The 25,213-nt window shown below is 35.8% G+C and overlaps 1 protein-coding gene and 1 long non-coding RNA gene across 2 annotated transcripts in view; one reads left to right on the top strand and one right to left on the bottom strand.

The window, feature by feature from the left end:
- Positions 1-553: 553 nt before the first annotated feature.
- On the bottom strand, positions 554-17,764 carry LOC127528460 (uncharacterized). The gene is made up of 8 exons (XR_007935356.1): positions 16,807-17,764; positions 15,208-16,470; positions 14,155-14,205; positions 13,027-13,084; positions 10,356-10,447; positions 6,132-6,203; positions 4,396-4,473; positions 554-643 (listed from the first exon to the last, which is right to left on the bottom strand). It is a non-coding gene; the product is annotated as an uncharacterized LOC127528460 (long non-coding RNA).
- adarb2 (adenosine deaminase RNA specific B2 (inactive)) overlaps positions 16,190-25,213 on the top strand; it is an 833,327-nt gene continuing 824,303 nt past the window's right edge. The window contains exon 1 of the mRNA XM_051929335.1: positions 16,190-16,283. Coding sequence (XP_051785295.1) covers positions 16,190-16,283 — 94 coding nt within the window. The remainder of the gene's footprint in view (positions 16,284-25,213) is intronic.

Raw genomic sequence — 25,213 nt, 5'->3', positions numbered from 1 at the left:
TGTCTGTGTGTATCTATGTATGTATGTGTGTATATATATATGTATGTGTGTGTATCTATCTATGTATGTGTATATGTACATATGTGTGTATGTATGTGTGTGTATATATATGTTGATATATATATATGTGGATGTGTATATGTATATATATATATATGTACATATGTCTATATGTAGATATGTATATATGTATATATATGTTTATGTGTGTGTGTATAGCAACACTCATAACAATGACAACACAATTACATTGACAATCATGTTACATTATTTTTAAAATGTTTCCTTTTCTTTTTCATAACCTCTTTAACACACTACTTCTCCGCTGCGAAGCGCGGGTATTTTGCTAGTAAAGAATAAATTTGTTCTTTTTCATGTTAAAACTATTTTTCCACAGTCATATTAATTTGCCACTGAAAATTGTGTTGTTATGTAAAGTATGTTTTTTGTATAACATTTTTAAAAATGTTGTGGCTGTTCTTGTTTTGTTTACAATGGCATCTATGGGACACCATTTCAAACATGAAAACAAAAGTCTTAAAACTTACCAAATGCCTAATTTTCAAGCCCAGAACATTCTCGAATATTGATCAGTGTTGGGAGATTGCACACACATTGTAAAGCAGAGTATCTTTATTGTTTTCTGAAAAAAAATACAAAACATTTTTTGAGAGTCTGCCATTTTAAAAACTGTGTTCTTCACTCCATTGCCTGTCTCCCTCAGAGGCCAGGTTTCTTTAACATCATTTTGTGAATTCTGCAGTTGCTGTTATTTTTTAACAGCAAATTGAGTGCTTAAGGTAAAGTTTTTCTTGCAACTCTGACACATAAACTGTTACTTTATATAAGCATTATGTCCTATTGTGAAGAAGTAGAAAGGCAATGTAATGCTGCCAAACAAACTTCAGACATGTGTGTGGCTTTGTGCTAATTTAATTGTTCTTTACTCAAAAACTCCACCCATGATTGTCACTGTAAACTGACATTTTACATTGCACATTCAAAAACTAGATGAAAAGATGAGAGTTATTTTACTTGTATTTAGCAAAAAATCTGCCAATGGGGTAAGCAAACTTTACTTGACAAGATTTCTTAAAGTAAGCTAAACAATCATAAATACAAGTTTTTGGATAAATCAAAATTTGTTACAATAAGGAAAACAGAATTAATATCATGATATGAATACTTTTCACTTGGCTTTGATTTAATTTTTTGTCAGTGTAAAGACTGTCTTTAAATTGTGTCACACATGAGCACCAGGGGGTCATAATCGAAGCGCACCTGAGGTATGCGGTTTAAGCATGGGATGAGAGGGGGTGCTGTTACTAATAGTCTTGTCTCTTTTTTCACTCAGACCCTTGAGCAACCAGCTCTTGAGGGCAAAAAAGCCAATGAAGCCCCACCCCTTCTGGTCACTCAGTATAAAAGGGAGATGCTCTGGGAAGGTGGTGTTTCATTTCAGACCTGACTGCTTTAGTGAACACGAGAGAGAGAGAGAGACAGAAAGTGCAGAGAGCACCAATAAACGTGTGTTTTATTTGCAGCTTTCTTTTTTTGTTGGAATTAAATGGGGTTTTGCCTGGTTGGCACTCCCAGCATTTGGCTTTTGCACTGCCTCATCATTCGCCCCGCTACAGTTGGTTAGTTTTTAAATAAACGTATAGGTAACCGTAAATATTCTTCAATCATTACATAAAAGCAGTTATATATCAATGTAGTTATACACAAGAACAGTGATCCTAAACCTCTGCTGTACACAAGTAGCTGTCAGGTGGCATGAGAAAAAATGAACAAAAAAATGGGGATCAAAAAAGGGACGTAAAGGTATCATTGGTTACACAGAGGTCAAACTCAAGTCTCCACACTGTGGTTCGATTTCACCAGCCATATTACGGTAATCCTGCTATCAGACACCACCCCTCTCTCTCCTAACCCCATTCTTCCCCCATGTGTCTATCTTCCATGTAAAATTGAAGTCTTTCAAAGCTCATACTGGCTGAGAAGCAACAGCTCCCTCTTGCTTCCATACCTCTTTGAGCTGATTGATGCCAGGATAGAGACTGCTCCAGTATCACACACCAAAAACAATGGATTTCTGTGAAAGAGTGTCTCAAATGAGTGCTCTCTTACTTGTCCCCTCCAAACACACAAGTCTGCTGCACAGCATGTCTGTCTCCCTCTCTCTATCAGACATGGTTCTCCAATGTTCCATGGTTTTTAGTTTTGGTGAACTTTTTGCTTACCTCAGCAGTGACATTCATGTCTCTAGTGACTCTTCCTATGAAGTCAACAGATGAATTAGGAGAGCATGGGGGGTCATGAGGTCACTGGAAAGGGGTGTGTGACGCTCCCAATGTCTATGCAAAAGGACGAAGGTCCAAGTCTTTAGAGTCCTGTTGCTTCCTGTCTTGCTATATGGTTGTGAGACATGGACGCTATCCAGTGACCTGAGATGAAGACTGGACTCCTTCAGTACTGTGTCTCTTTGAAGAATCTTTGGGTACCACTGGTTTGACTTTGTGTCAGATCAGCAGTTGCTCACAGAGTCCTGAATGAGGCTCATTACCTGCATTGTGAGGGAGCATCAGTTATGGCACTACGGCTATCTGACTTGCAGGATCCTTATTGTTGAGGGCATGAGTGGCTGGACCAAGCCAAGGGGACACCCACATAACACCTGGCTGTGGCATATAGATGGTCATTTCTGGAGGGTGACTGGATTGTGTGCCTGCCTAGGGGGTTGCCAGCCAGGATCTCAAGCTGTTCCGTCATGTGATGGGTGCGGCAACGCACCGTACCAGTGCATGTTCCCCAACCTAACCTGACCTAACCTGAGAGTTAACAATGTTTGGTAACTTTCATCCCTGTATTTAAATAAATGCAGGAATAGCCTGAAGTTAGAAAACTGTAACCTCTGAGCCTATTAAACATAAAGACATTCAACCTTCAGAATTGACTTTGAGTTATTTTCCTCATTTACGAGGAAGTAAATAAGTAACTTGAGTTATTGTTCTGCTTCTTTTCATCTGGATTCATATGCATCTATATATATTTTGTTAATTAAAACATGGAAATTTTATGCTTTCTCATTTTTATTCCTTATCAAACCATGTGTTCTTGTGTTTGTCTTGTCAGTGGAAAACCCACATTGAGGCTCCACAAAGTTTTCTTGGGCAGAACCTAACCTTGACATGTGAGTCACCTGGCCACAAAGCACTTGATGATGAACACCACTCCTAGTTCTGGCACCAGAAATAGTTCTTGATTGATCAGCCCAGCTCAGCATGTTGCCACCCCAAACCTCACCAGAAAAACTGGAATTATAATGATGATGATGACGATGATTATGATCACATTCCTAGAGCAGTGGTGGACCAGAGCCTACACAGCGTTATGATATTCTTAAATTGATGAAAAGAATGAGCAATTAGAAGATGAACACACTACAATAAAAAGATGGAGACAAGATCTGGGATAGGTAAAGGCATGATAAGACAAGAGATATCTTGATAACAGTCGTCAGAAACAATCACAAGTGCAAGTATCACATTCACTGAAACTCAAAAGAGTTACCAAAGGATTAGTAGCATTAGGGCAAACAAGAACAAAAATTAACCAAAACAGACACGCAAACCTCTTTCTAGCCAGAAAAATGCCAAAGAAACCCCAATGATCTTTTCAGCAGTGTCTTTTAGCTATATGCTTCCCTCTTACATTGGCATGAAGAGACTGTCACAAAGCATAGCTGTAATAAACTGTATAACCTCAGTCATGCAATGATAAGTACAAAATAAAGGTGATTAAATCACAACAATTATCAAAATGGAATTGCCAGATTAATGATTAAAAAAACAGGAAAACAGAACAATTAAATTCAAGGAAATAAGAACTGAACGTAAAAGAACTCCCAAAAGGGAAAAATTCCCCAGAATCACTTCTCCAAATAGCATCAGAAAGCAGCCATGGGTGCAGCACCAGACCATCATAGGGCCTGTTTACACACACGTTAATGTTCACATGGGCAGCTTGGAAGTGCCAGTTATCCTCACATACTGTACATGTCTTTGGGAATGTAGAGGGAAACCCAATGCATATTTGGGAAAATATGCCAGCTACACATAGAAAGGTTTATGGATCCATAAGTTAATAGCATGGCAATAACCACTGCACAACCTGTTATGATTACATTAAGTTATACATTTTGTTTTTCATTTTTTCTTGGACATTCTGTTTCAAGTTTTGAAGGTTACAGAGTCTTGTTTTGATAACATTATGAAAGCTATTTTGAATTCTTTCAGCAAAGCTATTTTCTTTTCTGTTGGTGCTGCCATTTTGAATTTAGGGTGTGTATTGCTGCTAGCCACGTTGCTATGCAGGATGACCTGAGGTCCTTACCTGTGATGCCATGAGTTTAAAGGTATAAAGATTAGTTCAAAGACTTCCTGGTTCAAAGACTTCCTGGTTATCAGAGTTCTGGATAAAAATCTTTAGTAGCTATTGCATTTTGTTTATCGAAGTTCTGGTTACGACTTGCGTTGTTTTTTGTTTGACTTTGATTTCTGGTATTTTGTTTAGACTTGACAACAGATCAGTTAGATTTTTCAGTCTTGAACTTTGCAAGGCTTTAGACTATGTTTCATCTCCTGATTCCTAATCATTACAAATCTGCCCCAACATTTTTCTGTAGCAGAATACAACCTTGGTGACTCTTAATATTTTTACATATCTTTTAGAGTTGAAAAAGCCCTTTTAACTCTTTCTAATACAAGGGATATTTTTCATAAATAGATTTAAAAAAAACAAATAAATTTAAATCATTGTAAACAAAAAGACTGAAATGGAAAAGAATGTGTTGAAGAAATTAAGGATGAATAGACGTAAACAAAGACTACACATTTTGGTGAATATTTCTTGGTGCTTAATATGTTAGGATTCATTACCATACTAATGAGAATTAGCATACTGATTAACATCCTTCACATTTGAGGCTGTCACCTAACCTACAATAGCTTATACAAATTAGCAAGGTTTACTTAAACTGAAAAATAAAATCAGAATGATTTAACTCTGGAGAACCGTTGGATAAGATTTTTTTCCATCAATTATTTTTACTTATTAAATTTGCACTTTTTTGTATAATGTTTACTCCTATCTCTTTATTTTGGCTCATAAATATTAAATAACACTTACGCCACAAGTGTGATGAAAAACATTATTGAGATGTTGCCTTGGGGAATAGATCTCAGCAGGGAATTAATCAATGAATGCGAAAGCGTTTAATTGTGCTTCATATTTCATGAATAAAGTGTCTATTGTTCTTATATTGTAACCCTCTCTTTAGCAAGGGTCAAAGAATTAGGACAGAGCACAAGAATTGTAGCTCTGGGAGTTATATGCAAGAAATCAATTACAACTGGTCAAAGAGAGGTAAGCTATTAATTAGGCCACCACATGTCTGATGTTGAAAGCGGCAAATGTTGCCAGACATGGAATTCCATTGTTAGATTAAAGAAAAATGGCCTCCACAAAGTATACACTAATGAACATTTTTGGTACTTTCATTAAGAGATAGGGTTTAAATTTTAATTTCAGGATGCTTTAGTACAGAATAATGAAGCTTATGTCATATACATAACATCCAATATTGCACTACCAACAAAGGTTTGTGTTTCCAAAGAAGAACACTCTACATCAGGATAACATACTGTCAAGGATATGAAAATTTTGAGTTTTTTATGGGCACCAAAATGTAGCCAACACAGGAAGAAATCCTTACTGGGATACAGAATCTACAATTCAGATATCGATGATCCACAAGACCAGCAATTCCTACACATCTCCACAGCAGCTCACCCTGCGAATAACCCAAGAATACAGATGAAAAATGTCTACTAACAAAATGAGAACTATTTTCAAGTGCTCAATAAGTGACTGCAACAATCACAGTCAGCCATGAGCCGCACACATCCTCCTTGTAACTCTGCTACAATAAATGTGACTTACCCACCTTGAGCCACAACTCTCTCTCAACCTCCCTGTTTAATTTTTACAGCAAAAATCAGAAAAAGTCATAAACAAATGTTTTATTATGTGCATGAAAATATATGTATTGAGCAAATCTTAATAATTACCTTAATGTTCTAGTAAAATCTTGTGTGTCAGCAGTCAGGCATCACTTGATAACATGTTACAAATTCATCGAGCTAATTTGTTGAAAATATTATTTAGCACTTGCCATGTTGTCAAAGAGCAAAGAATTTCAGTTCTTTTAAAGCCACACATCTTAAGTCTTATTTGTTGTAAAATGTTAAACATGTGAAGGAAAACAATTTGAACAACAAGAGAATTAGAAATAAACATTTGGAAATGGGTTCTGGAAGAAATAAGGGTGAAAATTCAAAATGAAAGAAACAATTGGGTATGAAGATAGCTGCAGGAAGGTTTACCAAGACATTAGTAATTTTTGTAACTGAGTTCTCAAAGTGCTTAACTGATAACTATACAGCACTAAACTTTTTTAGCTGTGGAAAATTATATAATTTAAATTCTTATTTTAAGGTATAACTTTTAATACTCGTTTCATTAAATCTTTATGTATTTTAACTTTTCTTGTAACAGGATAAAACTTGACTAATGTCATTTATTTAACTGGGGAAAAAATCATTGATTCCAGTTAAATAATTTTGTATGAAATTGTTTAAAGCATTTTGATCGATGAGTGTTTTCTGTTTAAATTGTCCTTACTAACAGAAATATATGAAGTCATAAATTACATTCAATAAATAAATAGTACTTTTTAAAGGACCGTACACAATTTCATGAAAGAAAAAAAGAAATGGAGCCAAACTTTCCATAAATTTACCTTTCATTTTGCTTACTTGTTTGTCAAAGTACAGTAAATCTTCACAGCACTCAAAGACTGAATCTTGGATGATTATATTAAAATATGAGAATCAAACTTATTAAATTCCAATGAAGATCTCTTTTACCAAATAAAAATATATACAATGACACATTTGCTGTGATGACAAATTCTAGAGTGTGACCACCTAGCTAATGTCATAGCTAAGCCTCAATAAGTAAAAAATAGACTGAAAGGAATTAATCTGCTCTGGATATCTTTGCATTTGACTGTTAAGCAGTATTTACATGAAAAATGTTTCCATACGAATGCTACATTTATTTATTTTGCTAATTTTTGTCTGCAGTCACATCAGCATTAGGTTTCTACTAACTAATTGGTAATGATTGACATTATCCTTCCATTATCAGACCAGCTTAACCCCATTTTCTTGCAAGAAAGGAACTAATTCTGGATATGGGTGACCGTCTCTCATCATTGCTTCCATTCACAATTAGATGGGACACATTTGGGCTCCTTAATTAACTTTAGATGCAAGTCTTGTGGGATGATGTGGTAGTAAAGCTGGAGAGCCTGCACAGTAAAAAATTTACTTTAGAATTTACAGTAAATAACTGGCAAACAAGTTGCCAATAAGAAACTGTGAAATTGTTGTTAATTAGTGTAAAAAGCAATTACTGGACTCCAATGCACAGCTTCTTCTTGGAAGTAAAATGCAGCTCTTGTGTGTGTATGTACTGTATGTGTGTGTGTGTGTATTTAAGTAATACTGGATTGTACTTGCAATCCAGTTCACAGCAGTTTTTTGAAGTCATGTTGCTAATAAAGGGTTACAAATACCCTAAGTTGACAGTGTTATGTTGTAAAATATTTTTACACTGAAATATTAAGGAATATAACAATTGTATCAATACCTTTGTTTATTTGGCTGACAGCGTTACTCAAGGTAACTTACAACATTTGAGAGATACAACTGGTTACATTTGTTTTTTTGCTTTTCTAATTGGAGCATCCAGCAGATGAAATGACTTGCTCATGGTCACCCAGTGTCACTAGCACGATCTGAACCCACAACCTCAAGGCTTGAATAACAAAGCCTTAACTAATGAAAAACACTGCCTGCCTGTCCCACAGTTTACAATAAATAGCTTGCAAAATGTTGTTAATAATACACTGTAGAATTCTTAACCATTGTAAAAGGAATTACAGTATATTACTGTAAAATAGCCAGACTACATTCAGAACATGTCCTGCTGTATGTGTGCTCATTGTTTTTTGTGAAGCCCACTGTTAACTGCTGTATTTGTAATGGGGACCCATGGTGCATTGCGAGTGACAGTTACCATTTGTAAAGTGATTAAAATGGTAAGTTTCTGTAGAGTTTACTGTAAAAAATACAAAAATGTGTTACAGTGTGGGAAAACAGACACAGGGATAATGTGCAAAATTCACACAGACAATGACTTGTTAAGAATTTGCACCTTAACATAATCTTCACCAGATTCTCTTCACAGCTATATATTAAATCCAAATCCCTTTAATAAGAGTTTAGTATGTTTCTTTAAAATAAATGTGCAGTTATTCCATTATTTATTTTTTCTTATGTACATTATATTGCAATGTACTAAGCGAGCCATACTATACTTATAAAGAAACCACACTGTTATCATTGATGAAAATATTTTTCTAATTTCTTGTGTTTTCTTTCTTCTCTTTAGTTACTCTAATGTGTAAGATTATATCCTTTTAGTCTAAAATTGTGTTTTTAAATAAATCAAATGAGCACACATGAATGGAATTAGAAACAAAAGCATTGAGTAAATTTCATTTACAATTTGATTTGACTACAAATTGATGTATACATTTTAGAAATGAGCAACAGAGCAAAAAAGGAATAATTGAGTATTAGGAAATACTACACTGTTCTGTTTTATAAAACAGAATCCAAAATATATATCGGAAATCATGTTAATTTTATTTTCACTTGCAGGTAAAGGAGCTTGTTTCGAAAGTTTATTTAGACAATTTAAAATAAGGCAAACGAGATGTTACTGCAGGAATTAATTAGAGCACATTCACAACAGATTTTAAGTTTCTCTTTTATCACTTAGTAGTGTAACTGAACCACTTAAAATGTAAAGCAAATAACATATTTTGGGCTTTTGAATAAGAAAGAAAGTTAGCAGGTATACACACTGAATTCATTTGTTTCTGTCTAACTGATATGTACAAGCTTATGATAAAATATCATATAGCTAACTACATTAAAAGATATCTTGAGTTTTAAATAAATATATCTAGAATTTTTTGTACTAATATAGATATATTATTCATCATTTCTACCAAATGGAAAGTGAAAAGCATCTGAACAATGAATCTGGAAACTGAATGATTGCAAAATGCAATGACAGTGATAATGCTCCTAATTACATGAATTAAAGAACAATATTCCTGCTTCAGACAGTGTATATTTCTTTTTTTTTTTGCTTCTGTACACGTGATTACTGAATTATACAATTTAAGGAAAAAAACAAACAATATATCTGATTAAAGTTTTAACTAGACATTAATTACATTACCTGTAACAACAAGTAATATTTCAGTTGATGTTTGTGATATATGGCAAATGAAGGTTGAAGTCACAGTATAAAGTGCATGGCATTAAAAGACAACCTGTGTAAATTCATGAGTGTAGTTACAATTGTGCCCTTAAAGATTAAACTGTACAACATCTGCAAACTAGCTACGTGTGCTTATCAAATAAGCAAAAGAAATGTTCAGTGATATCTATAAATATTCTGCTATCTTAAAATAGTAATACACATCTTAAAATTGAAAATATGGATCTAAAATTGATCTAACTCTTCTCAAAAGAACTTCCCTGAGAAATGTGTCTTTCATTTCAATATAGAAAATAACTTCTTGTGAAATGTTTTTTCGTTTTAAATCAGGAGATTTCTTTTAAGATAACATTACATTAATTTTTAGGACTACAGCAATGTTTTTAATGGTATTCTCCTTCATTTGAGATAAAAATTAACTACATCATAATATGATATTAGGCTTGCTTTACAATACCTTTAAATGCATTTCAGATATTTTAAAATAAATCTGACATACCCTGAAGTGTTTCTTTTTGTATTATTTAACATACATAAAACTAATACAAAGAAATTTTAAGACACAGTATACAAAATCTATTTTGGTATATAAATAGATATCTGTATTCCAATTATGGCTGTTCTAATGCTAGTTTTAAAGAAATCTGTACTTCTTTTGAGAAATACAAAGATTTTTTTTTACTATTTTGCATGTTAATTTGTGCTCCACTTTGTTATCTTTGACTTCACTTTCAAGACCACTTAACCTTGTACAGTATAGCAATTGCAGGTACATTTTAGGGACAGCACCGACCAAAGACTAACAGTTTAGCAGTGACACAAACAACCCTACATAATGCTGTTAGCATCAAGAATGATATAAGATTTCTTACCCTTAATAAGAAAAGGACTGCAGGAATGGAGTGCTCACCAACCATACATAACTTCTTATTTAGAGGTTTATAAACTGTGAAAATATTAATGCCTGGAAGACAAGTGAGACAATGTAATCACAAATCTAAATGTAAAGATACTATCCAGAAACTTAGATTTGTAACACAAATGATAAGATTTGCTGACAAAGTATAAAATATATAATGCTTATAAAAGGTCTTGATAAAATGAAAAAGTAAAAAAAAAAATCATTGAAATATGAATGAACTTAAACTTATGCAGTTTTTTTCATCACTTTCTAAGACTACAAGAGATGATATTTGAGCAATAAATGAGGAAACAATACATGCTGGTACTGATAACAAAAGTCACAATGCTGTTTTATGTTAAAAATAAACTAATGCTATAACAATATGCTGTGGAATAATATTTTAGAGATGTGCGTATTCATTCTGTCAATCTGCTTTAAAGTCTCTCTCTTATTGTATGGAAATATAGATATTCATTTACATTTATGACAAGAACAAATGGATAGAACTGTTCCAACTACTCCCGTTAATTTGCTTAACTTTGTATGGTTGGTGTTACACGAGGTTTACATTTTAAAAAATCGGTTTAGAGTACATTCAGTAATCTCTGCGTTTATTAAATAAAGCAGTTCTTGCATTTTAATATGTTTATTTTACTTAGTTAATTACCATCAAGTGAACGACTGCCTTTTAAGCGATGACCGTGCAGTGTGCTATTAGTATCTTGCTGTACATTACAGAGTGAACGTTCGTACATCAGCACCGCGGACAGCGCCTTACTGAACTCCTATATCCACGCACAATCTGAAAGCATTCGTCTGTCCATTTTGTAAACTTCACACTGTGTGACTTACACAAGTACAACTTAATAACCAAATAAATAGAAAATTGGGTTCAAACTATTTACGGTAGCAGCAGGGTGAATCCACAGTACTGAAACAAAGATTAAGTCGGAATAATAACATTAACACGTTTCATGTTGCGCACTATCGCAGAGCTCTTTACATGAAAACGTAGAAGAAACAATCATTATAAGGCTGTTAATGTAGAGGAGAGAGATCATTAAGCAGTAATGCTATCCATTTCAAGAGGCTGCAGGGTTACAAAGGAATGCAGGAGGTCGGAAGGAACCTAAATGTTTCTCTTCAATTGCCCGCAGTATTCTGTATACAGTACAAGAAAATGAAAATGTTTGCATTCATTAGTTCATGTTCCTTAGTTATGTAGGATTGTATGACTTAGTTATATCCGACTATTTTAGACAAAAGTCAAAACTGATTTAACAGTATAATGCGCTGTAACTAGTCCTACGAAAGTGCTAGACAAAATGAACATACAGTTATGACGCAAGGTATTAAAAAGTTAAAGCGAACTGGTTGTGCAGCCGCTGGCAATTGCCTGCTGTAAGAGGGATACAACGCGAATGTGCTGCTTTGAAGAGAATGGCTGTTATCAATGTTTCCTCGCGACATTACGTCCAAGTCCCTCGGCAGCTATGATTTCCCCATGGCTCAGTTATCTGTTAGCGGTCACACCTTCATTATGACCTTTGCTCGGCAGCTTGTAGCATCTATTGATTCCCCTCAGAGTGCAATTTATATTGATATTTTGCCTTTTTTCAACCTTTGAAAACGATCTTTATGCATCAAAAATACTTCATACACATGCTTGAAAAAGCCAAAAAGTACTGAAAGCGACACAGGCAGCCTACATTATATTACAGTACCAATGTTCTTAGCTTTATCAGCTTTGCTTTAAAAGGTGCTTGCCTAGTAACTTCCTAATAACTCCCTGGAAATGTGCGGAAACACCATTAACTTACTCATTTAAATTGTGTAAATATAACACATTTTTGATCTTTAAAATTTGTAAAACAGGTATGATAATGTATATCCTCGAATAAATATTTTCCTACATACATCAATACTGCTTGGCATATACTATATATAAATCGCAATGCAGAAACAAATGGGTACAACTCTTTGCTTTTTTTAAAAATGCCTTCTAATCCTGTAAGAGTACATGTGACGTTTAGCGTCCTAATTATGGAGAAAATAGCTTGTGTAGCTATTTATTTATTCACTATTGCAGACATTCACACGTATCCATCCACCCACCTTTCCCCATAATAACAGTTGCAGGCACTTATGCGTATGACTCTTTTTTTTCTTGTTTCATGCTTTTATTCCTATCTGTGGAAAGTTTATATTTATAATAATGCGTGGATATTTTTGCGCATGCGTAAATTCTTTAGGTAATCCGTAAAATAACAGTTTGCATGCGTTTACTTTCTGTAAAATGAAACCTGTTTCTCTTCATAATGTTTAAAAGATGTTTGTTTGGACTTTGAGTAATTGATTTCATACTGAACTTTGTCTCATTCTCATGACTTATATTTGCATTTATTTACTTGGTGGACGCTTTTATCCAAAGCGACTTACAAAAGACTTAAACATAGTCGAGTATAACATTAGGCTAGGGCCTGCTTGTTCAGCAAGTGTAGTAGGACAGGTAACAAAAAGTTGATTGCCACAACTGAAAATGTTGTAATAACTAATAAATATCCAATCAAGGATTATAATCAGTAATGCGATTTAACTTAGTCTAACAACAAATTAGACTTATCATCCTTCATACTTACGGTAATGAATCTCGAATGCACTCATCCAGACTTCCAAAAAAATCATACATTTCCATCGCTGAAAGAAAAACGAAATAAAAAAATCACATTAGTCTATTTGGTGTGATGTGTCTTTAACAACAGACTTTTAATTCTCGACTGATACAGCATATTCAGTCATTCAATAGTCTGCCTTTCTATTCTAAAACATATATATTACAGTTAAAAACAGTTGATCAAACTGAAGTGACAGTAAATACATTTGATTTGCAGCCGTTAAATAAAATATGCTTATTGTTTAGTTTCTAAATAAAATTCACTATATTCATCGCAGCAATAGAAACCATAACTCGCTCGTCGTGATTAATGTTGTAAAATTATAATAATAAAACCAATGCCATCCATAAGTTGTGTGTCTTCTTTTTACATATAAACGCGATGAACTTCCCATCTGAGTCTCATTTTCCTTCCTGAAAGTAAATCTGTAATGTAACACCTGCTCTTTAATACTCATTTATATTAACAATTGCAACGTTTCCATGAGCTAAATTAGCGCAGCTTCTATTTTTTTTATTTGACTTCTGACAATTATCTACACTAGTTTCCTTTTTGTTCTCCTTATTTTCTGGGCCTGATGACTTACTAACCCTACTTTTTATCTTTTTTTTAATTTTCCTCAGTTTAGCTACAGGGCTTTTCAGAAATAAATGACTCATTGTTGATTAAATCTAAGTGTTGTCTACCTGGGTTTGCTCTTGAGATTCAGAACAAATGACACAGCTTTAAGCGACTGCATGTGCTCCCGAGGTGCCGAGTTATTTTTACTTTCTAGCACAACCGGCAGCAAATCTGTACCCTTGCTTCTTTGGCTAGAAGTCAAAATGTCCAGTTTTCTTCTACTATGTACTGCGACCTGTCAGAAACCCTTACTTCTCCGCAACCTCACAAATAAAATGTTACACACATGCTGTCACGTGCAAACGGAGATGGCACTTTAATAAGAACACAAAAAATCGAGGACTTTGTATCCATTCGGCCACCTTTTACAAATATATATATATATATATATATATATATATATATATATATATATATATATATATATATATATATACACGCACTCGTAATATATGTAATAACATATTTTACCTATGGATGATCCAAGTTTGTCTCCATGATTAGATCACAATGCACGTGCAACTGAAAAGGTTTAAAACATAAAATTAGAAAAAAGTTTTGTTAAATTAGCAACATTTATTTTGTAAAGACTTAATATTAAAAGTTGCAAGAACTCAGTCATGGCATTAAATACTTTTTAGTAATATATTCCTGTTAATGGTTACATTAGGTATAGATATCCCTCGTTTTTCCCCCTTGCGTCATATCTTACTGGTATTATGTTATTATGTCACTGGTTTCATGAAAGTCTGGGCAACTCTAGAAACTACTTCGGAAAATAAAATGAGACGGATAAAAGAATATCCTGAAAACAAGATGCATAATTTCAGTCGCCCACTAGTGTAGTAATTCACTTCCGTTTATTTTATATAGTGCCGTCCCATATGAACAAAACACATTTAGAACTCTTACGGAATTACAAAAACTCTATGTTATGATGTATAAACAACATATACAAAGTGAGTACATATGAGACTAACAAAGTATTCGTGCAATCATTCAAGATGTAAGACTTCCAACGGGGATACAATACTTGACTTAAAAGAGTATATTTTCAATCTGTTCTCTTCGTGAAAAGTGTACTAATCTACTTGAACTCGTAAAATATGTTAAAAGCAGGAAATTAAAAAGTACCAGTCAACAAATATATATTTAAAATAGTATCACCAACAGTAATGCCATGTAGGTATACTCACATAAAGGAAGACAATTATCTGTGACTAAAGAATAGCAGAAAAGTTTATTGTTCCAAAATAAACAATTACAATTTGGTTGCGTTAGTTTTCATATTCTTTCTCTCGTGTAACAGAAATTTTAAATGGAAAATTAGGTCTTTGAAAGTGTAATTGTCAGACCAAAAGTCTATCTTAAATTGTTATTGTCCTGAACAGAAACAGAGAGATTAAACATCTTTATATTAAAAATGGTCAAAGAAGTATTATCTACAGCAAGAGTTAAATTAAATGTTTTTAGACACACCAGCAAGACATGCTCAAAATCTCGCAGACATTCCCGTTTCTTTACCAAAAATCCTTGATGCTTTAGACTGCCATAAACTCGACCTTCAGTTGTTGGAATGACGAAACGGCTTTCATCTTTTGGATAAAGCTAAACATTATTGTACTTTTCCAGAAGGAAAGGTGCTGTTACGTCGTCGGTTTAATTGATCCAATCCAGCATCTTGTCCATTAGATAAAACATGCACAAAGTGATAATGTGGCTGCCACGATAAAAAAAAGCCACGAGTGTGCGTGATCTTATGCCTAGCGGATGTGGGATAGTTTAACTTTTGTGCGGACGGACACCCTGAGTTCCCGAGGTAAACACGAGATCCAGGATGAGGGACACAACACAGCGGTGGCAGCACTTTTTACAGGAATAAATCTTATAAAGGGATAAGCCATTTGTTTTCGAAACTGATGTGTAAGCTAGGTGTCTACAACGCAATGACTGCGTCAAAGCTCCTCGATCCCGCGTGTATCCACAAGTGCCGTCACATTTCCCTCTAACAACTCAGACATCATTCAGTGTAAAGAGGAGCTGAGTTTGCAAGCTGACAGGGATGGACTGTAGGAGGGAGGTGGGAGTGGTGCTGATGTCAGAGTCTAGAGACAGCCATGATTGGATCTAATTAGAATTTACGGCACCAAATAGATGGGCTTCCTGCATGATTGGCTTCAAAGTGGCTGGTGCCAAAAAAAAAAAAGAAAAAAAAAAAAGAAAAAAAAGCAGAGGTGCAGAAACTAGAGCAGCGCATTTACAGCCCTGCGAGACTTTCGTGTGAGCCGTATCAGCGCTGCAATGCTTGGATCGACTTCACGCTTGTGAGTTTAGCAGCAGTACAGCACTGAGAGAAGAGTTGTTCAAAGTGGAGGACGAGCGCAAGGCAAAGGAACGGAGAATTACATTGTGAAGAGTAAGTCGGGCAACAAAGTAAAAGAAGGCATCAGGACATACGAGAAGAAAGAAGGCGCGCTTTGTTCCACCTTGTCACGGCTACATTGATATGGCATCGGTCCTTGGGAACAACACTCGGGCTCCAAACAGCCAACTCAGAGGCAAGTTCAAAAGGAGGAGGAGGAGGCGGTCCAAGCGGAAAGGTAAAGTTCTATACGTCGCTCTTTAATATGACCTCGGAGAGGGACAGAATGGCATCCACGTACATTGCATTTTGCATCCTGCGCTCAGGTGCTGTCATCGCCGTCTGCTGGCTGCCTCTTGGGCATTGGGCTGTGTGTCTTTGTCGGGCTGTTAACTCCTGTTCCTTCTCCCGATTCTTATATTTGCCTGTTGAGAAGAAAAAAGAAGCATAGCCAGTGAAAACGCTTCGCTAGACGAGCGCGTGAAACCGTTTGACTAGAAAGACTGATTAACGAGGCCGTAGCAAAGCGTAATGATTGTCCCGGACAGACGAGCAGCTTCAGTGTTACTGAACGTTAACTTGCTCAAAGAAGATTCTTATGCTAGATGTCTTTTACTTTGCTTGCTTATCTGTAATTTGCACGTCATCATAAAACTAACTGTCCTGCAGTTTTACGTCGATTTGCTTTACCTGAAGATAACTGCCCTGCCCATTGGTTTTTAAGGACAAAGAAAGCATCTCGCATTGAGCGTCAGTCTTACCTTAAAGCTTCCAGACACATCCCGATATGCAGATACAGTGGACGGTTTTCCGATTCACCTGGGCGTTAAGATGCACGCGTTGGTTGTTTCAGCGGACGTGGATCCCGACTGAATGCGCGCGTTGTCATTCGCAATGAAAGCATCGGGATGCATGTTTACTGTGCAGTTAAGAATTTCAAAGATTCAGTAGTTCGTATTCCAGGATTCTGATCTCGGATTAGAAGCTGAAACCGTCAAACACACGCCTTTGTTTATTAAGTGATCTGCCCTATAAGTTGCATTGTGCAGTACGTGTTGAGTCTTCGCAGGTTATGGGACAACAGTGAGCGTGCAATGGAAAGCAGGTGTCTAGTTATTGCAAAGTGAACCAAATTCCCGTGACAGTTATGACAAGCTTCCTGTGGTTAAACAAATTGAGAGACTACTTTAATAATTGGAACATTTTTCTGATGTATGTTGAAACTTTTTCAAAGCTTCATTTGCAAATCATTTAGCACATGGGTTGAAATCGCAATGATTAAAATAATGTAACAATTACAAAACAAAGAAAACCACCCATACACACCCATCAATGTATATAGTACATTGTTTTATTAGATCACTACATATGCAACATCTCCGAATGGAAAAAAAAACACCTTTAAGACTTGTAAACACGCCCACTTGAAGTTAATACTGACGTTTCTTTCTGTTCAGAACATATCTAATATTGCCATTGTTGATGACAGTTTAGTGTAATAAATGGTGTTAAAAGGACAAATGATACAATGTTCTCTAAGAGCACTCACATCTTTTTTCAGTTTGGATATGTCTCAAAGTAAGTGATTGGAAAAGAAAATAGCTACTTGAAGAAACATAACAGCCAGGTGCACAACAAAATCACTACTGTCAGATCAGCACTGCTGTTAATCCCACCTTAGTAAATCTGATTTGATGTGACACAGATGATTTTGAGGAACAGAGTTCTCATCCATGTTCTAAAGAAAACAGCAAGACTCAGAAGAAATAAGGAGCTCAATTTCTAAAATTAAAAAAAAAGGTGAAAGATATATTACTGAAGTGGTAGTAGAAGACCTGGTGATAGATGTTTTGTTAATAAGCCGTGACTGCAGGAAATGTAATGTTCCAGTAAAAAATAAAACCATTACAACGCAGTTTAAATAGTGCTAGTAATAGATGATAAAGTCGGTCAGTATGATGTTGTAGAAATTAATACATCATTAATCGTCATAGAATTAAAGTATAAGCATCATGTGAATGTATGTAAGTCTGTGCTCTGCTCATATATGTCAATTAATGTGAACTAGACGAACCATTGACTGATTTGAAAAATGGGGGTAATGGGGCTTTATCTTGGGGTCACGGGGAGTAGGAAAAACAATGAAGTACCCCAGGTGGAAAACTAGAGTAGGGTTATTGAAAAATGAAATTCCATGAAAAATTAATGGAATAGAAAGATTGCACGGGGCGAGAGGTGGGGAACCATTCTGGCTTTTCATCCTCCTGCAATGCCAAAATAATAAATAGTCATGTTTCATCTCGGCTGGGTTCAGGGACACAGCTCCTTTTCTACGACAAGCCTGTGCCATGCTTCAAGACTCGCTTCGCTTATCGCACTCCTTGACAGCTGAAGGGGAAGGACTGGATTTGTTGATAAAATTAAATCGATTAAAGCTGTAGCAAGCGGACACTTTCGTCTACTGTATTTATTTATTTCAGTTAGCTAGTACTGCTGATTTTTGCCTCTCTGTGTAATAGAATCTGTTTTAAATTGCAGTACAACCCTCAGCTGGAATTCTTCTCTGAGAAAGAGAAATACTGAATTCATGGATCTGTTTTCTAAAATATTGAAGATCTGCTAATACTGATGAGGCTTTTGTGGCTGAAGGGATAGAAGAAATGAATTGAACACATTTAGCAGGCATTTTGTAATGCATTTTTTTAGTTTCCACAAAGATTCTGCAGTGTGGAAAATTATCACTATATTAAAAAGCAAAATAAGAAAGAAAGGCCAGCATAATTTGATTTCAAGGACATTTGGTACAAATAATTTGTTCCCCATACCCTTGACTATTTATCTTGCAGTTATTAAGGACAGTTGTATAAAAAAAGGTAACACCATTTTCTCCTTGTCCTTATCTCGCTTTGAACCATGCATTCAGCTAAATTGCAGAGGACTCATTTGCATTTGGTGTTCAATAGCAATAGCTGCAAGTTTATCTGAACCTAATAAAGAAAGAATCTCCCGTTCGACAATTGCTCAGAAAATCCTAACAGACTGACATACAAAATGTATAATACTCAACCCACAATTATGAAAAACCGAAAGGCACTTATTAGTGAAAATTTGTATTTTGTACAATAAGAGAAGAAGAAACAGTTGGAAGTTTTTTTTTTCTTCATAAGTTTTATGATATATGATGGGGCTAGTATATGCTCATATCCAACCATCCATTTTCTGTACTCTCTTTATCCTTTGCAGAATAGCAGACAGCCAGATCACATTACTGTAGCATTGGTCACACAGTATGAACCAACCGTGGCGATCTAGATGCCAGTTTTTTGCATGTCATACTGTTTCATACACATATTCCTTAATGGTACAGAGACCTTGGTAAACCTAATTACACGACTAGAAAACAGAGAAAATCTACACAAGCAGTAGAAGGACATTGCTAACTCCGCACAGAACGCAAGAAAGCCGAGAACTGAACAGGGTTCCATGCGCAAAGAGAAGGCTTTGCTACTTGGTATGACACCATGCCATGCTCTTTATTTTTATAATGTATAAATCAAGTCAAAGTGCATTCACAAAATGCATATATGCCTGAACATGCATGCAGAAACACTTTACATGTATGTGCATACTTGCAGGCAAGTAACTCCTTGTGCAGTCTGAAAATATGCTTCTGTGTCTTATGCTTGTCTCAAAGTGGTAGTAGTGATAAATGGTTAACATCTTTTGTCTATTCACATGTGCTTGGACATAAATGCGTGTGTCAAAATACTTTTTCAAACAGAAGAGCAATTCTCTTATTTAATTTCTTATAGTTTTCCACCATGTAACAAGTACCTGAAAAATTGGTTTCTTACAAGTGTAGTTGATATAATGCTGGCCTCATTACAATACTCCCATTCTCTTTCCCATTTTAACAATTGTATGCCTCAAACTCATTAAACAGTTTCTTTATAATTTCATCAGTGTTTGAATGTAACTTGTATCTCAGTTCATTGTGTGTACATGAAATTAAAATCTAGATACTTTACACAGGAGGGACAATAAATACCAAATAGAATAGAGGAAAATGTATTTACATAATGGATATAATGAAATTGGTTACAGAACATTAGGCAGTGCTTATGATAAACAGAAAACCCAGACACTGTATTTTTGTAGAGATGTGCTTGGAGCTGTCATGTTATCTATTTAAATGTTTTCCATATCAACACTGATAGTATCGCTGAATGAAAGGAGATGTACAAGAAGGGTGCTGCTTAAAGAGAAAACATAGTCACTTTTTATTATTTTATAGATATCGCAAATTACAATAAGGAACAAGTCAATCAGGAATGCAATGAGTTTAACATCCCATAGGTATGTTTTTTATCTCAACACTCTTCCCGTACCCGTCTGTGACCTATATTATAAGAGAACCCAGCATAAAATAGACCCCTGTAGATAATGAAATACAAAACAGGTTCCCTGAATATTTCTGTGTGACGGGAAGGTTGCTGTCTGTTTTTTTGTTTTTTTTTACCTCAACACATTGATTGATAATGGGAGTTTGTGCTAATGAACTAATACTTTTTATTCAAGAAACTAGTTTCAAAATTGTAATGTGCTGAAAGTCTTGAGTAGTTAAAAATGCGGGTTCCGCTTTGTGCTTTTAAACCTTTAAAGAGCACTTAGTAAACTGAGATTGTATACAGCACTTAAAAGCTCGCAACATTTTTGCAATTACAACATTTAAATGACATCTTAGGAAATCAAAGCTTGAGTAATTGGCTTCCTGAGGTGTTTTTATAAGAGTAATTTGTGACACCCACCTACAAATAAAAAAAAATCGTGTCATCATTTTTATTAAGGAAGAAATAGGTCTTTTTGCTCCATTTATCAGGCAATTTGAAATTCCTATTAATGTACTTGGGCTGGCAGTGTACTTTCATTTTTTGCTTTTAAAGCATTTGGGGGTTTTAGAATAATTTAAACTAATTAAGATCTGAGCATATGCAATAATCTTAGTTATTTTAGACACCTTTTAGTTGCATCATAGAAGTTCTCTTAATATTCCAGAAAAGTACTGGAATTTTCCAGGGCTCAACCTTGTTATGCGCTATGTATTTGAAAAAGAGCGTCACTAATCTTTCATACTTTTTTTCTCATTTCAAAGCACCTTACCACATGCCGGAAGTGACTCAAAGGCTTGTTTCCTTGCATTGGTGTATAAATCAGTTGTTGACCAGGAATGCTCATATTTTAAATAAATTGCTCTTTTTAACAATTGCACGAATAATGGAGATTAAACAGCAGTTCTCTTTATATTGTTTTAATGCAGATTCATCCCCTTGAAAGCCTACACAATTATTTTGATAGGCCTCCTGGCAAGTGGTCAGCACTTCAGGATTACACGGACATGGGATTTGTTGGAATTATCCCCTGCAAATCCTGTAGATTATCATAGTGCGGGTTTTATATTAAGAAAAATGTTCAAAGGATGTAAGGAGATTTTGTGTTGATTTCATTAGGTCTGTATAGAGTATTGTCATCTTTTGTACTGGAAGTATTGGAGGGTGGGTTAACCTGCAGAGAGTGGACCAGCTTTCGGTCAGTGCTTTAAAATAAGTAGGATCCAAAAAAGGGCAGCCTCTCTGCAGGTGTCAGTGAATGTTTGCACACCAATGAACATGCAAACCGTTAAAGAACTCAAATAGTTTCTTGCCATGCTTTTCTGGAGGATACCCTTGTATTTTTATTTCCTTCCTGTGGCTTTTGGTGCATTGATCTTATAACTTTCTCAGTTATTATTTCATTATGAAAATAAGATTTTGCACATTTACATTTGTACACTTTCAAAAATCATATTCTCTATAATACTGTATCCATCGTCATTAGTAAGTACCCCTCATAGAATACAAAAGCTGTTTATCCATTTTTTAAAATCCATTTCGTGCAATTTATATTTTGAAAGTAGTTTAGATTTCATTTGCCGCTGTTTGTTAACCTCACAAGATGGGATGACAGTCTGTCCAGGAAGCATGATTTTATTTTTTGCAACAAATAATAAATTTAGACGGAATTATTAGCTGCCGCACATTTTAGTGGCCTTGAAAGTAAAACAAATGCGCATTAGGTCAAAGTTAAAATCCAATAAAATTTGATAATAGCATTTTTGTAATTTTGTATATACTTGAATATATTTTGGTATATTGTGAGAGTTTCTCTTATATTTTATGTAATTCTGCACAGACAAAAAAAAGTGAATGTATGATATTATTTTATTTATTCTCTTTCTGTGCAAGGGAAGTAAGAAGATCACTGGATTTTTTTTCTATAAATCCAGCATTTCACCAACAAATCTGGCTTTGAGTCAGAAGCTGTCTCCAAGTGTCACATAATTTATGTAGCAATTACTGTTTACGCGCTCCTGTGGTGGAGAACTCCCAGTGCCTGGGGATCCAGGTCAGTGAGGCGCACAGCAGCCTGCTCAAAAACCGATTAGTAAACCCGATGTGTTCCTTGGACCAAGAAAGCATGGGGCTGTCACCACTGGCCGTGTAAAATGGAAGAGACAGGGGCATCACAGGATTGGTACTTACTGTGTTTGGGATGTGGAGGAGTTGCACTGTTTTCTATTGCTTTGCTGAGAGCAGACATGCTGACTTCTTTTGGGTCTGGCTTAGTTCTGTTGCTGCATCTGTCAGATTGTATGTTTGCAATTTAAAAGATAAACGTTTTGACATCTGGTCACTGTGCTGCTGGTGTTTCTTGCTGTATGTAGACAAGTAAGTTGAGACATCTGCTGAGCACTCACTTTCTTATTGTTACCTCAGCATAACCTTCACTTTAATTTTGCATTTGGGTGTACTGTGGCAAGCCATCATAGAAACGCAATAACTAATTTTTTTCAAAAGCGAAAGGAGGTGAGTAAAATGCATATAAGGTGAGGAAATGGCATATTCATAAAGAGTTTGGGTCCTCTTCATGTGCAGTATCAACACACAGACCTGAATATAATATATACACCCATTCATAAATGGAGCCAACTCCATATGGTCAGAAATATGTATGTGTAAACACCTCTTCAAAATATTTTCAGGGCGCTCTTCTGAGGTGCCAAACGACTGTATGAAAACTGGGAATTTCAACAGACTTTTTAGCATACGATTTAGCTGAATAGAAAACAGACTATAATAAAACTGCTGAAAGCAAAACAGTAGAAAGTATCCTTACAAGGTTTACTAGTGTCTGTGCATGCTTAAATTTGAGTTTAAAGTCTGCTTCCCTGTCTTTCTGTGCTGAAAATGTTTTTTGTATTCTTTGGTAAAGAACTGATTCCCTACTAAAATATAGAAATTCTAACAATCAGTACATTGCCACTCTACCTTACAGTTTAGCAAAGAAGATTTGCTGCTAGTCCCACTAGTGCAGAACCATAGCGCAATGTAGTACATGGTAGAATGGCACAGCAGACACAAACTACTAAAAGCAATGACAAAAGAAAGCATTACATATTCATAAATATGCAGCCGTATTGAATGAGAAATAAATGTATAAATATATGTTTAACAATCGGACAATACAAGTAATTAACTGGTCAGTGCTTTTGAAATATACATCGAAACATTCTGCCTAGCCAAACTGTTTGATTTGCTATACATACTTTGCTAAATTAGCTCACGTTCATTTATGAGGCTGATATTTCATTTCATGTCAACTTAGGTTTTATAGTGATATGATTGTTAAGGAAGTTTTCACTTTGGAGTAATGAATGAATGATGGACGTGGAGATTACGGTTTATCGTGTTAGCAACTAAATGACTTTTTTGTTGCCTTAAAAATACAACTTCTGCTGATTATTTGTTTTTTTCTTAAGACATGATTAACTTTTGATTTTGGCATATCTAAAAGAATACTTTAAAATGTGTAAAGTTGCTTAAATGTGTTCTGCCAGTGTTAAGAATATTTACATTTTTTTTTCTTAGCAAACACTTTTATACAAATTTTGGGAGACTATTTTCAAGAAGTGTTTCAGGACAAGCTTGCAAGCTAGTTACAATTCGTTTTGTAAAACATAAAATCTAATAAATTCACCAAATACGTCTTAAACACATTGAGATAGTCAGAATTTGGAATGGAAGTGGGCAGTTCATTCTACCAGGTTGAGAAAGAACATAGGACCTAAGAAGTGCCTTCACTAACTACTCTGTTGGCAAGCATCATGGATTTGTACTTAATACATTGCTCCAGGAAGAAAACATAGTAATCTGAGAAGAAGAGTGACATGTGCACACCTCGGCTGGTTGAACACCAGATATGCCACTGCATTTTGAATCCTGTGTAGTGGCTGGGTGACACATAAAGGCACTCTTGCCAGCAGAGAGTTGCAGTAGTCCAGACGTGACAACGCCAAAGTCTGGACCAGGAGTAATGCTGCATACTCTGTCAGATATGGTTTGAGCTTGTGGATATTGTACAAAGTGAATCTGCAAGACCAAGAGACTGTAGCAACATGGCCTCTGATGAATAGCTGGTTATCGATTACCTCCCCAAGACTGCATACAGACTTGGTGGTGTGATATTTGCCCGGACACCACCAGTCGAAGACCACATCTTTATACAAAACTTGTTTATTTTCTCAGTTCTCCAACACAACAACACAGTCCCGCACAACACACTGTGCCTCTAGCCCCAGTCACCTTTCTCTTAGTCCTTCTCTCTCCTCGTCCCTGGGCCACCTGTCCTCTCTCTCCAGGAGCTTCGTCCTGCTCCTGCTCCCGACTCCAGCTCACTGATAGGAGGGAGGCGGCCCCATTTATCCTCACCCGGATGAGCTCCAGGTGCTCTACCTGACGTCACGTCCTGGTGTGGTGGAAGCGTCAGGAGAGCACCCGGAAGCACTCCGGGTGACCCTGGCAGGATCGTCCTCCATGGGTGTGGTGGAAGTAAATAAGTCCCGGGCTCCATGAGGCTCGGGGCGCTCCCTGGAGGTGGATATGGGCCTCCACAGACTTGAGCCTCCCTACCGTGGCCCTCTTCTGCTCCAGGGCGGTTGCCCCCTCGTGGCCCGGAGGACAAATATGCCACCTCTCGGTCCCTCCAGGTGTCCCAGCCGGGTCTGACCCCCAGCCATGTACGAGAGTGGGTATTAATGACAATGAGCCAGACTGAACAGAGATGGAGTACTGA

The sequence above is a fragment of the Erpetoichthys calabaricus genome, chromosome 6 (assembly GCF_900747795.2).
Source record: "Erpetoichthys calabaricus chromosome 6, fErpCal1.3, whole genome shotgun sequence".
In the NCBI taxonomy this organism is placed as follows: Eukaryota; Metazoa; Chordata; class Cladistia; order Polypteriformes; family Polypteridae; genus Erpetoichthys; species Erpetoichthys calabaricus.
The sequence above is the reverse complement of the archived record's forward strand: the minus strand, read 5'-3'. Positions and strand labels throughout refer to the sequence as shown.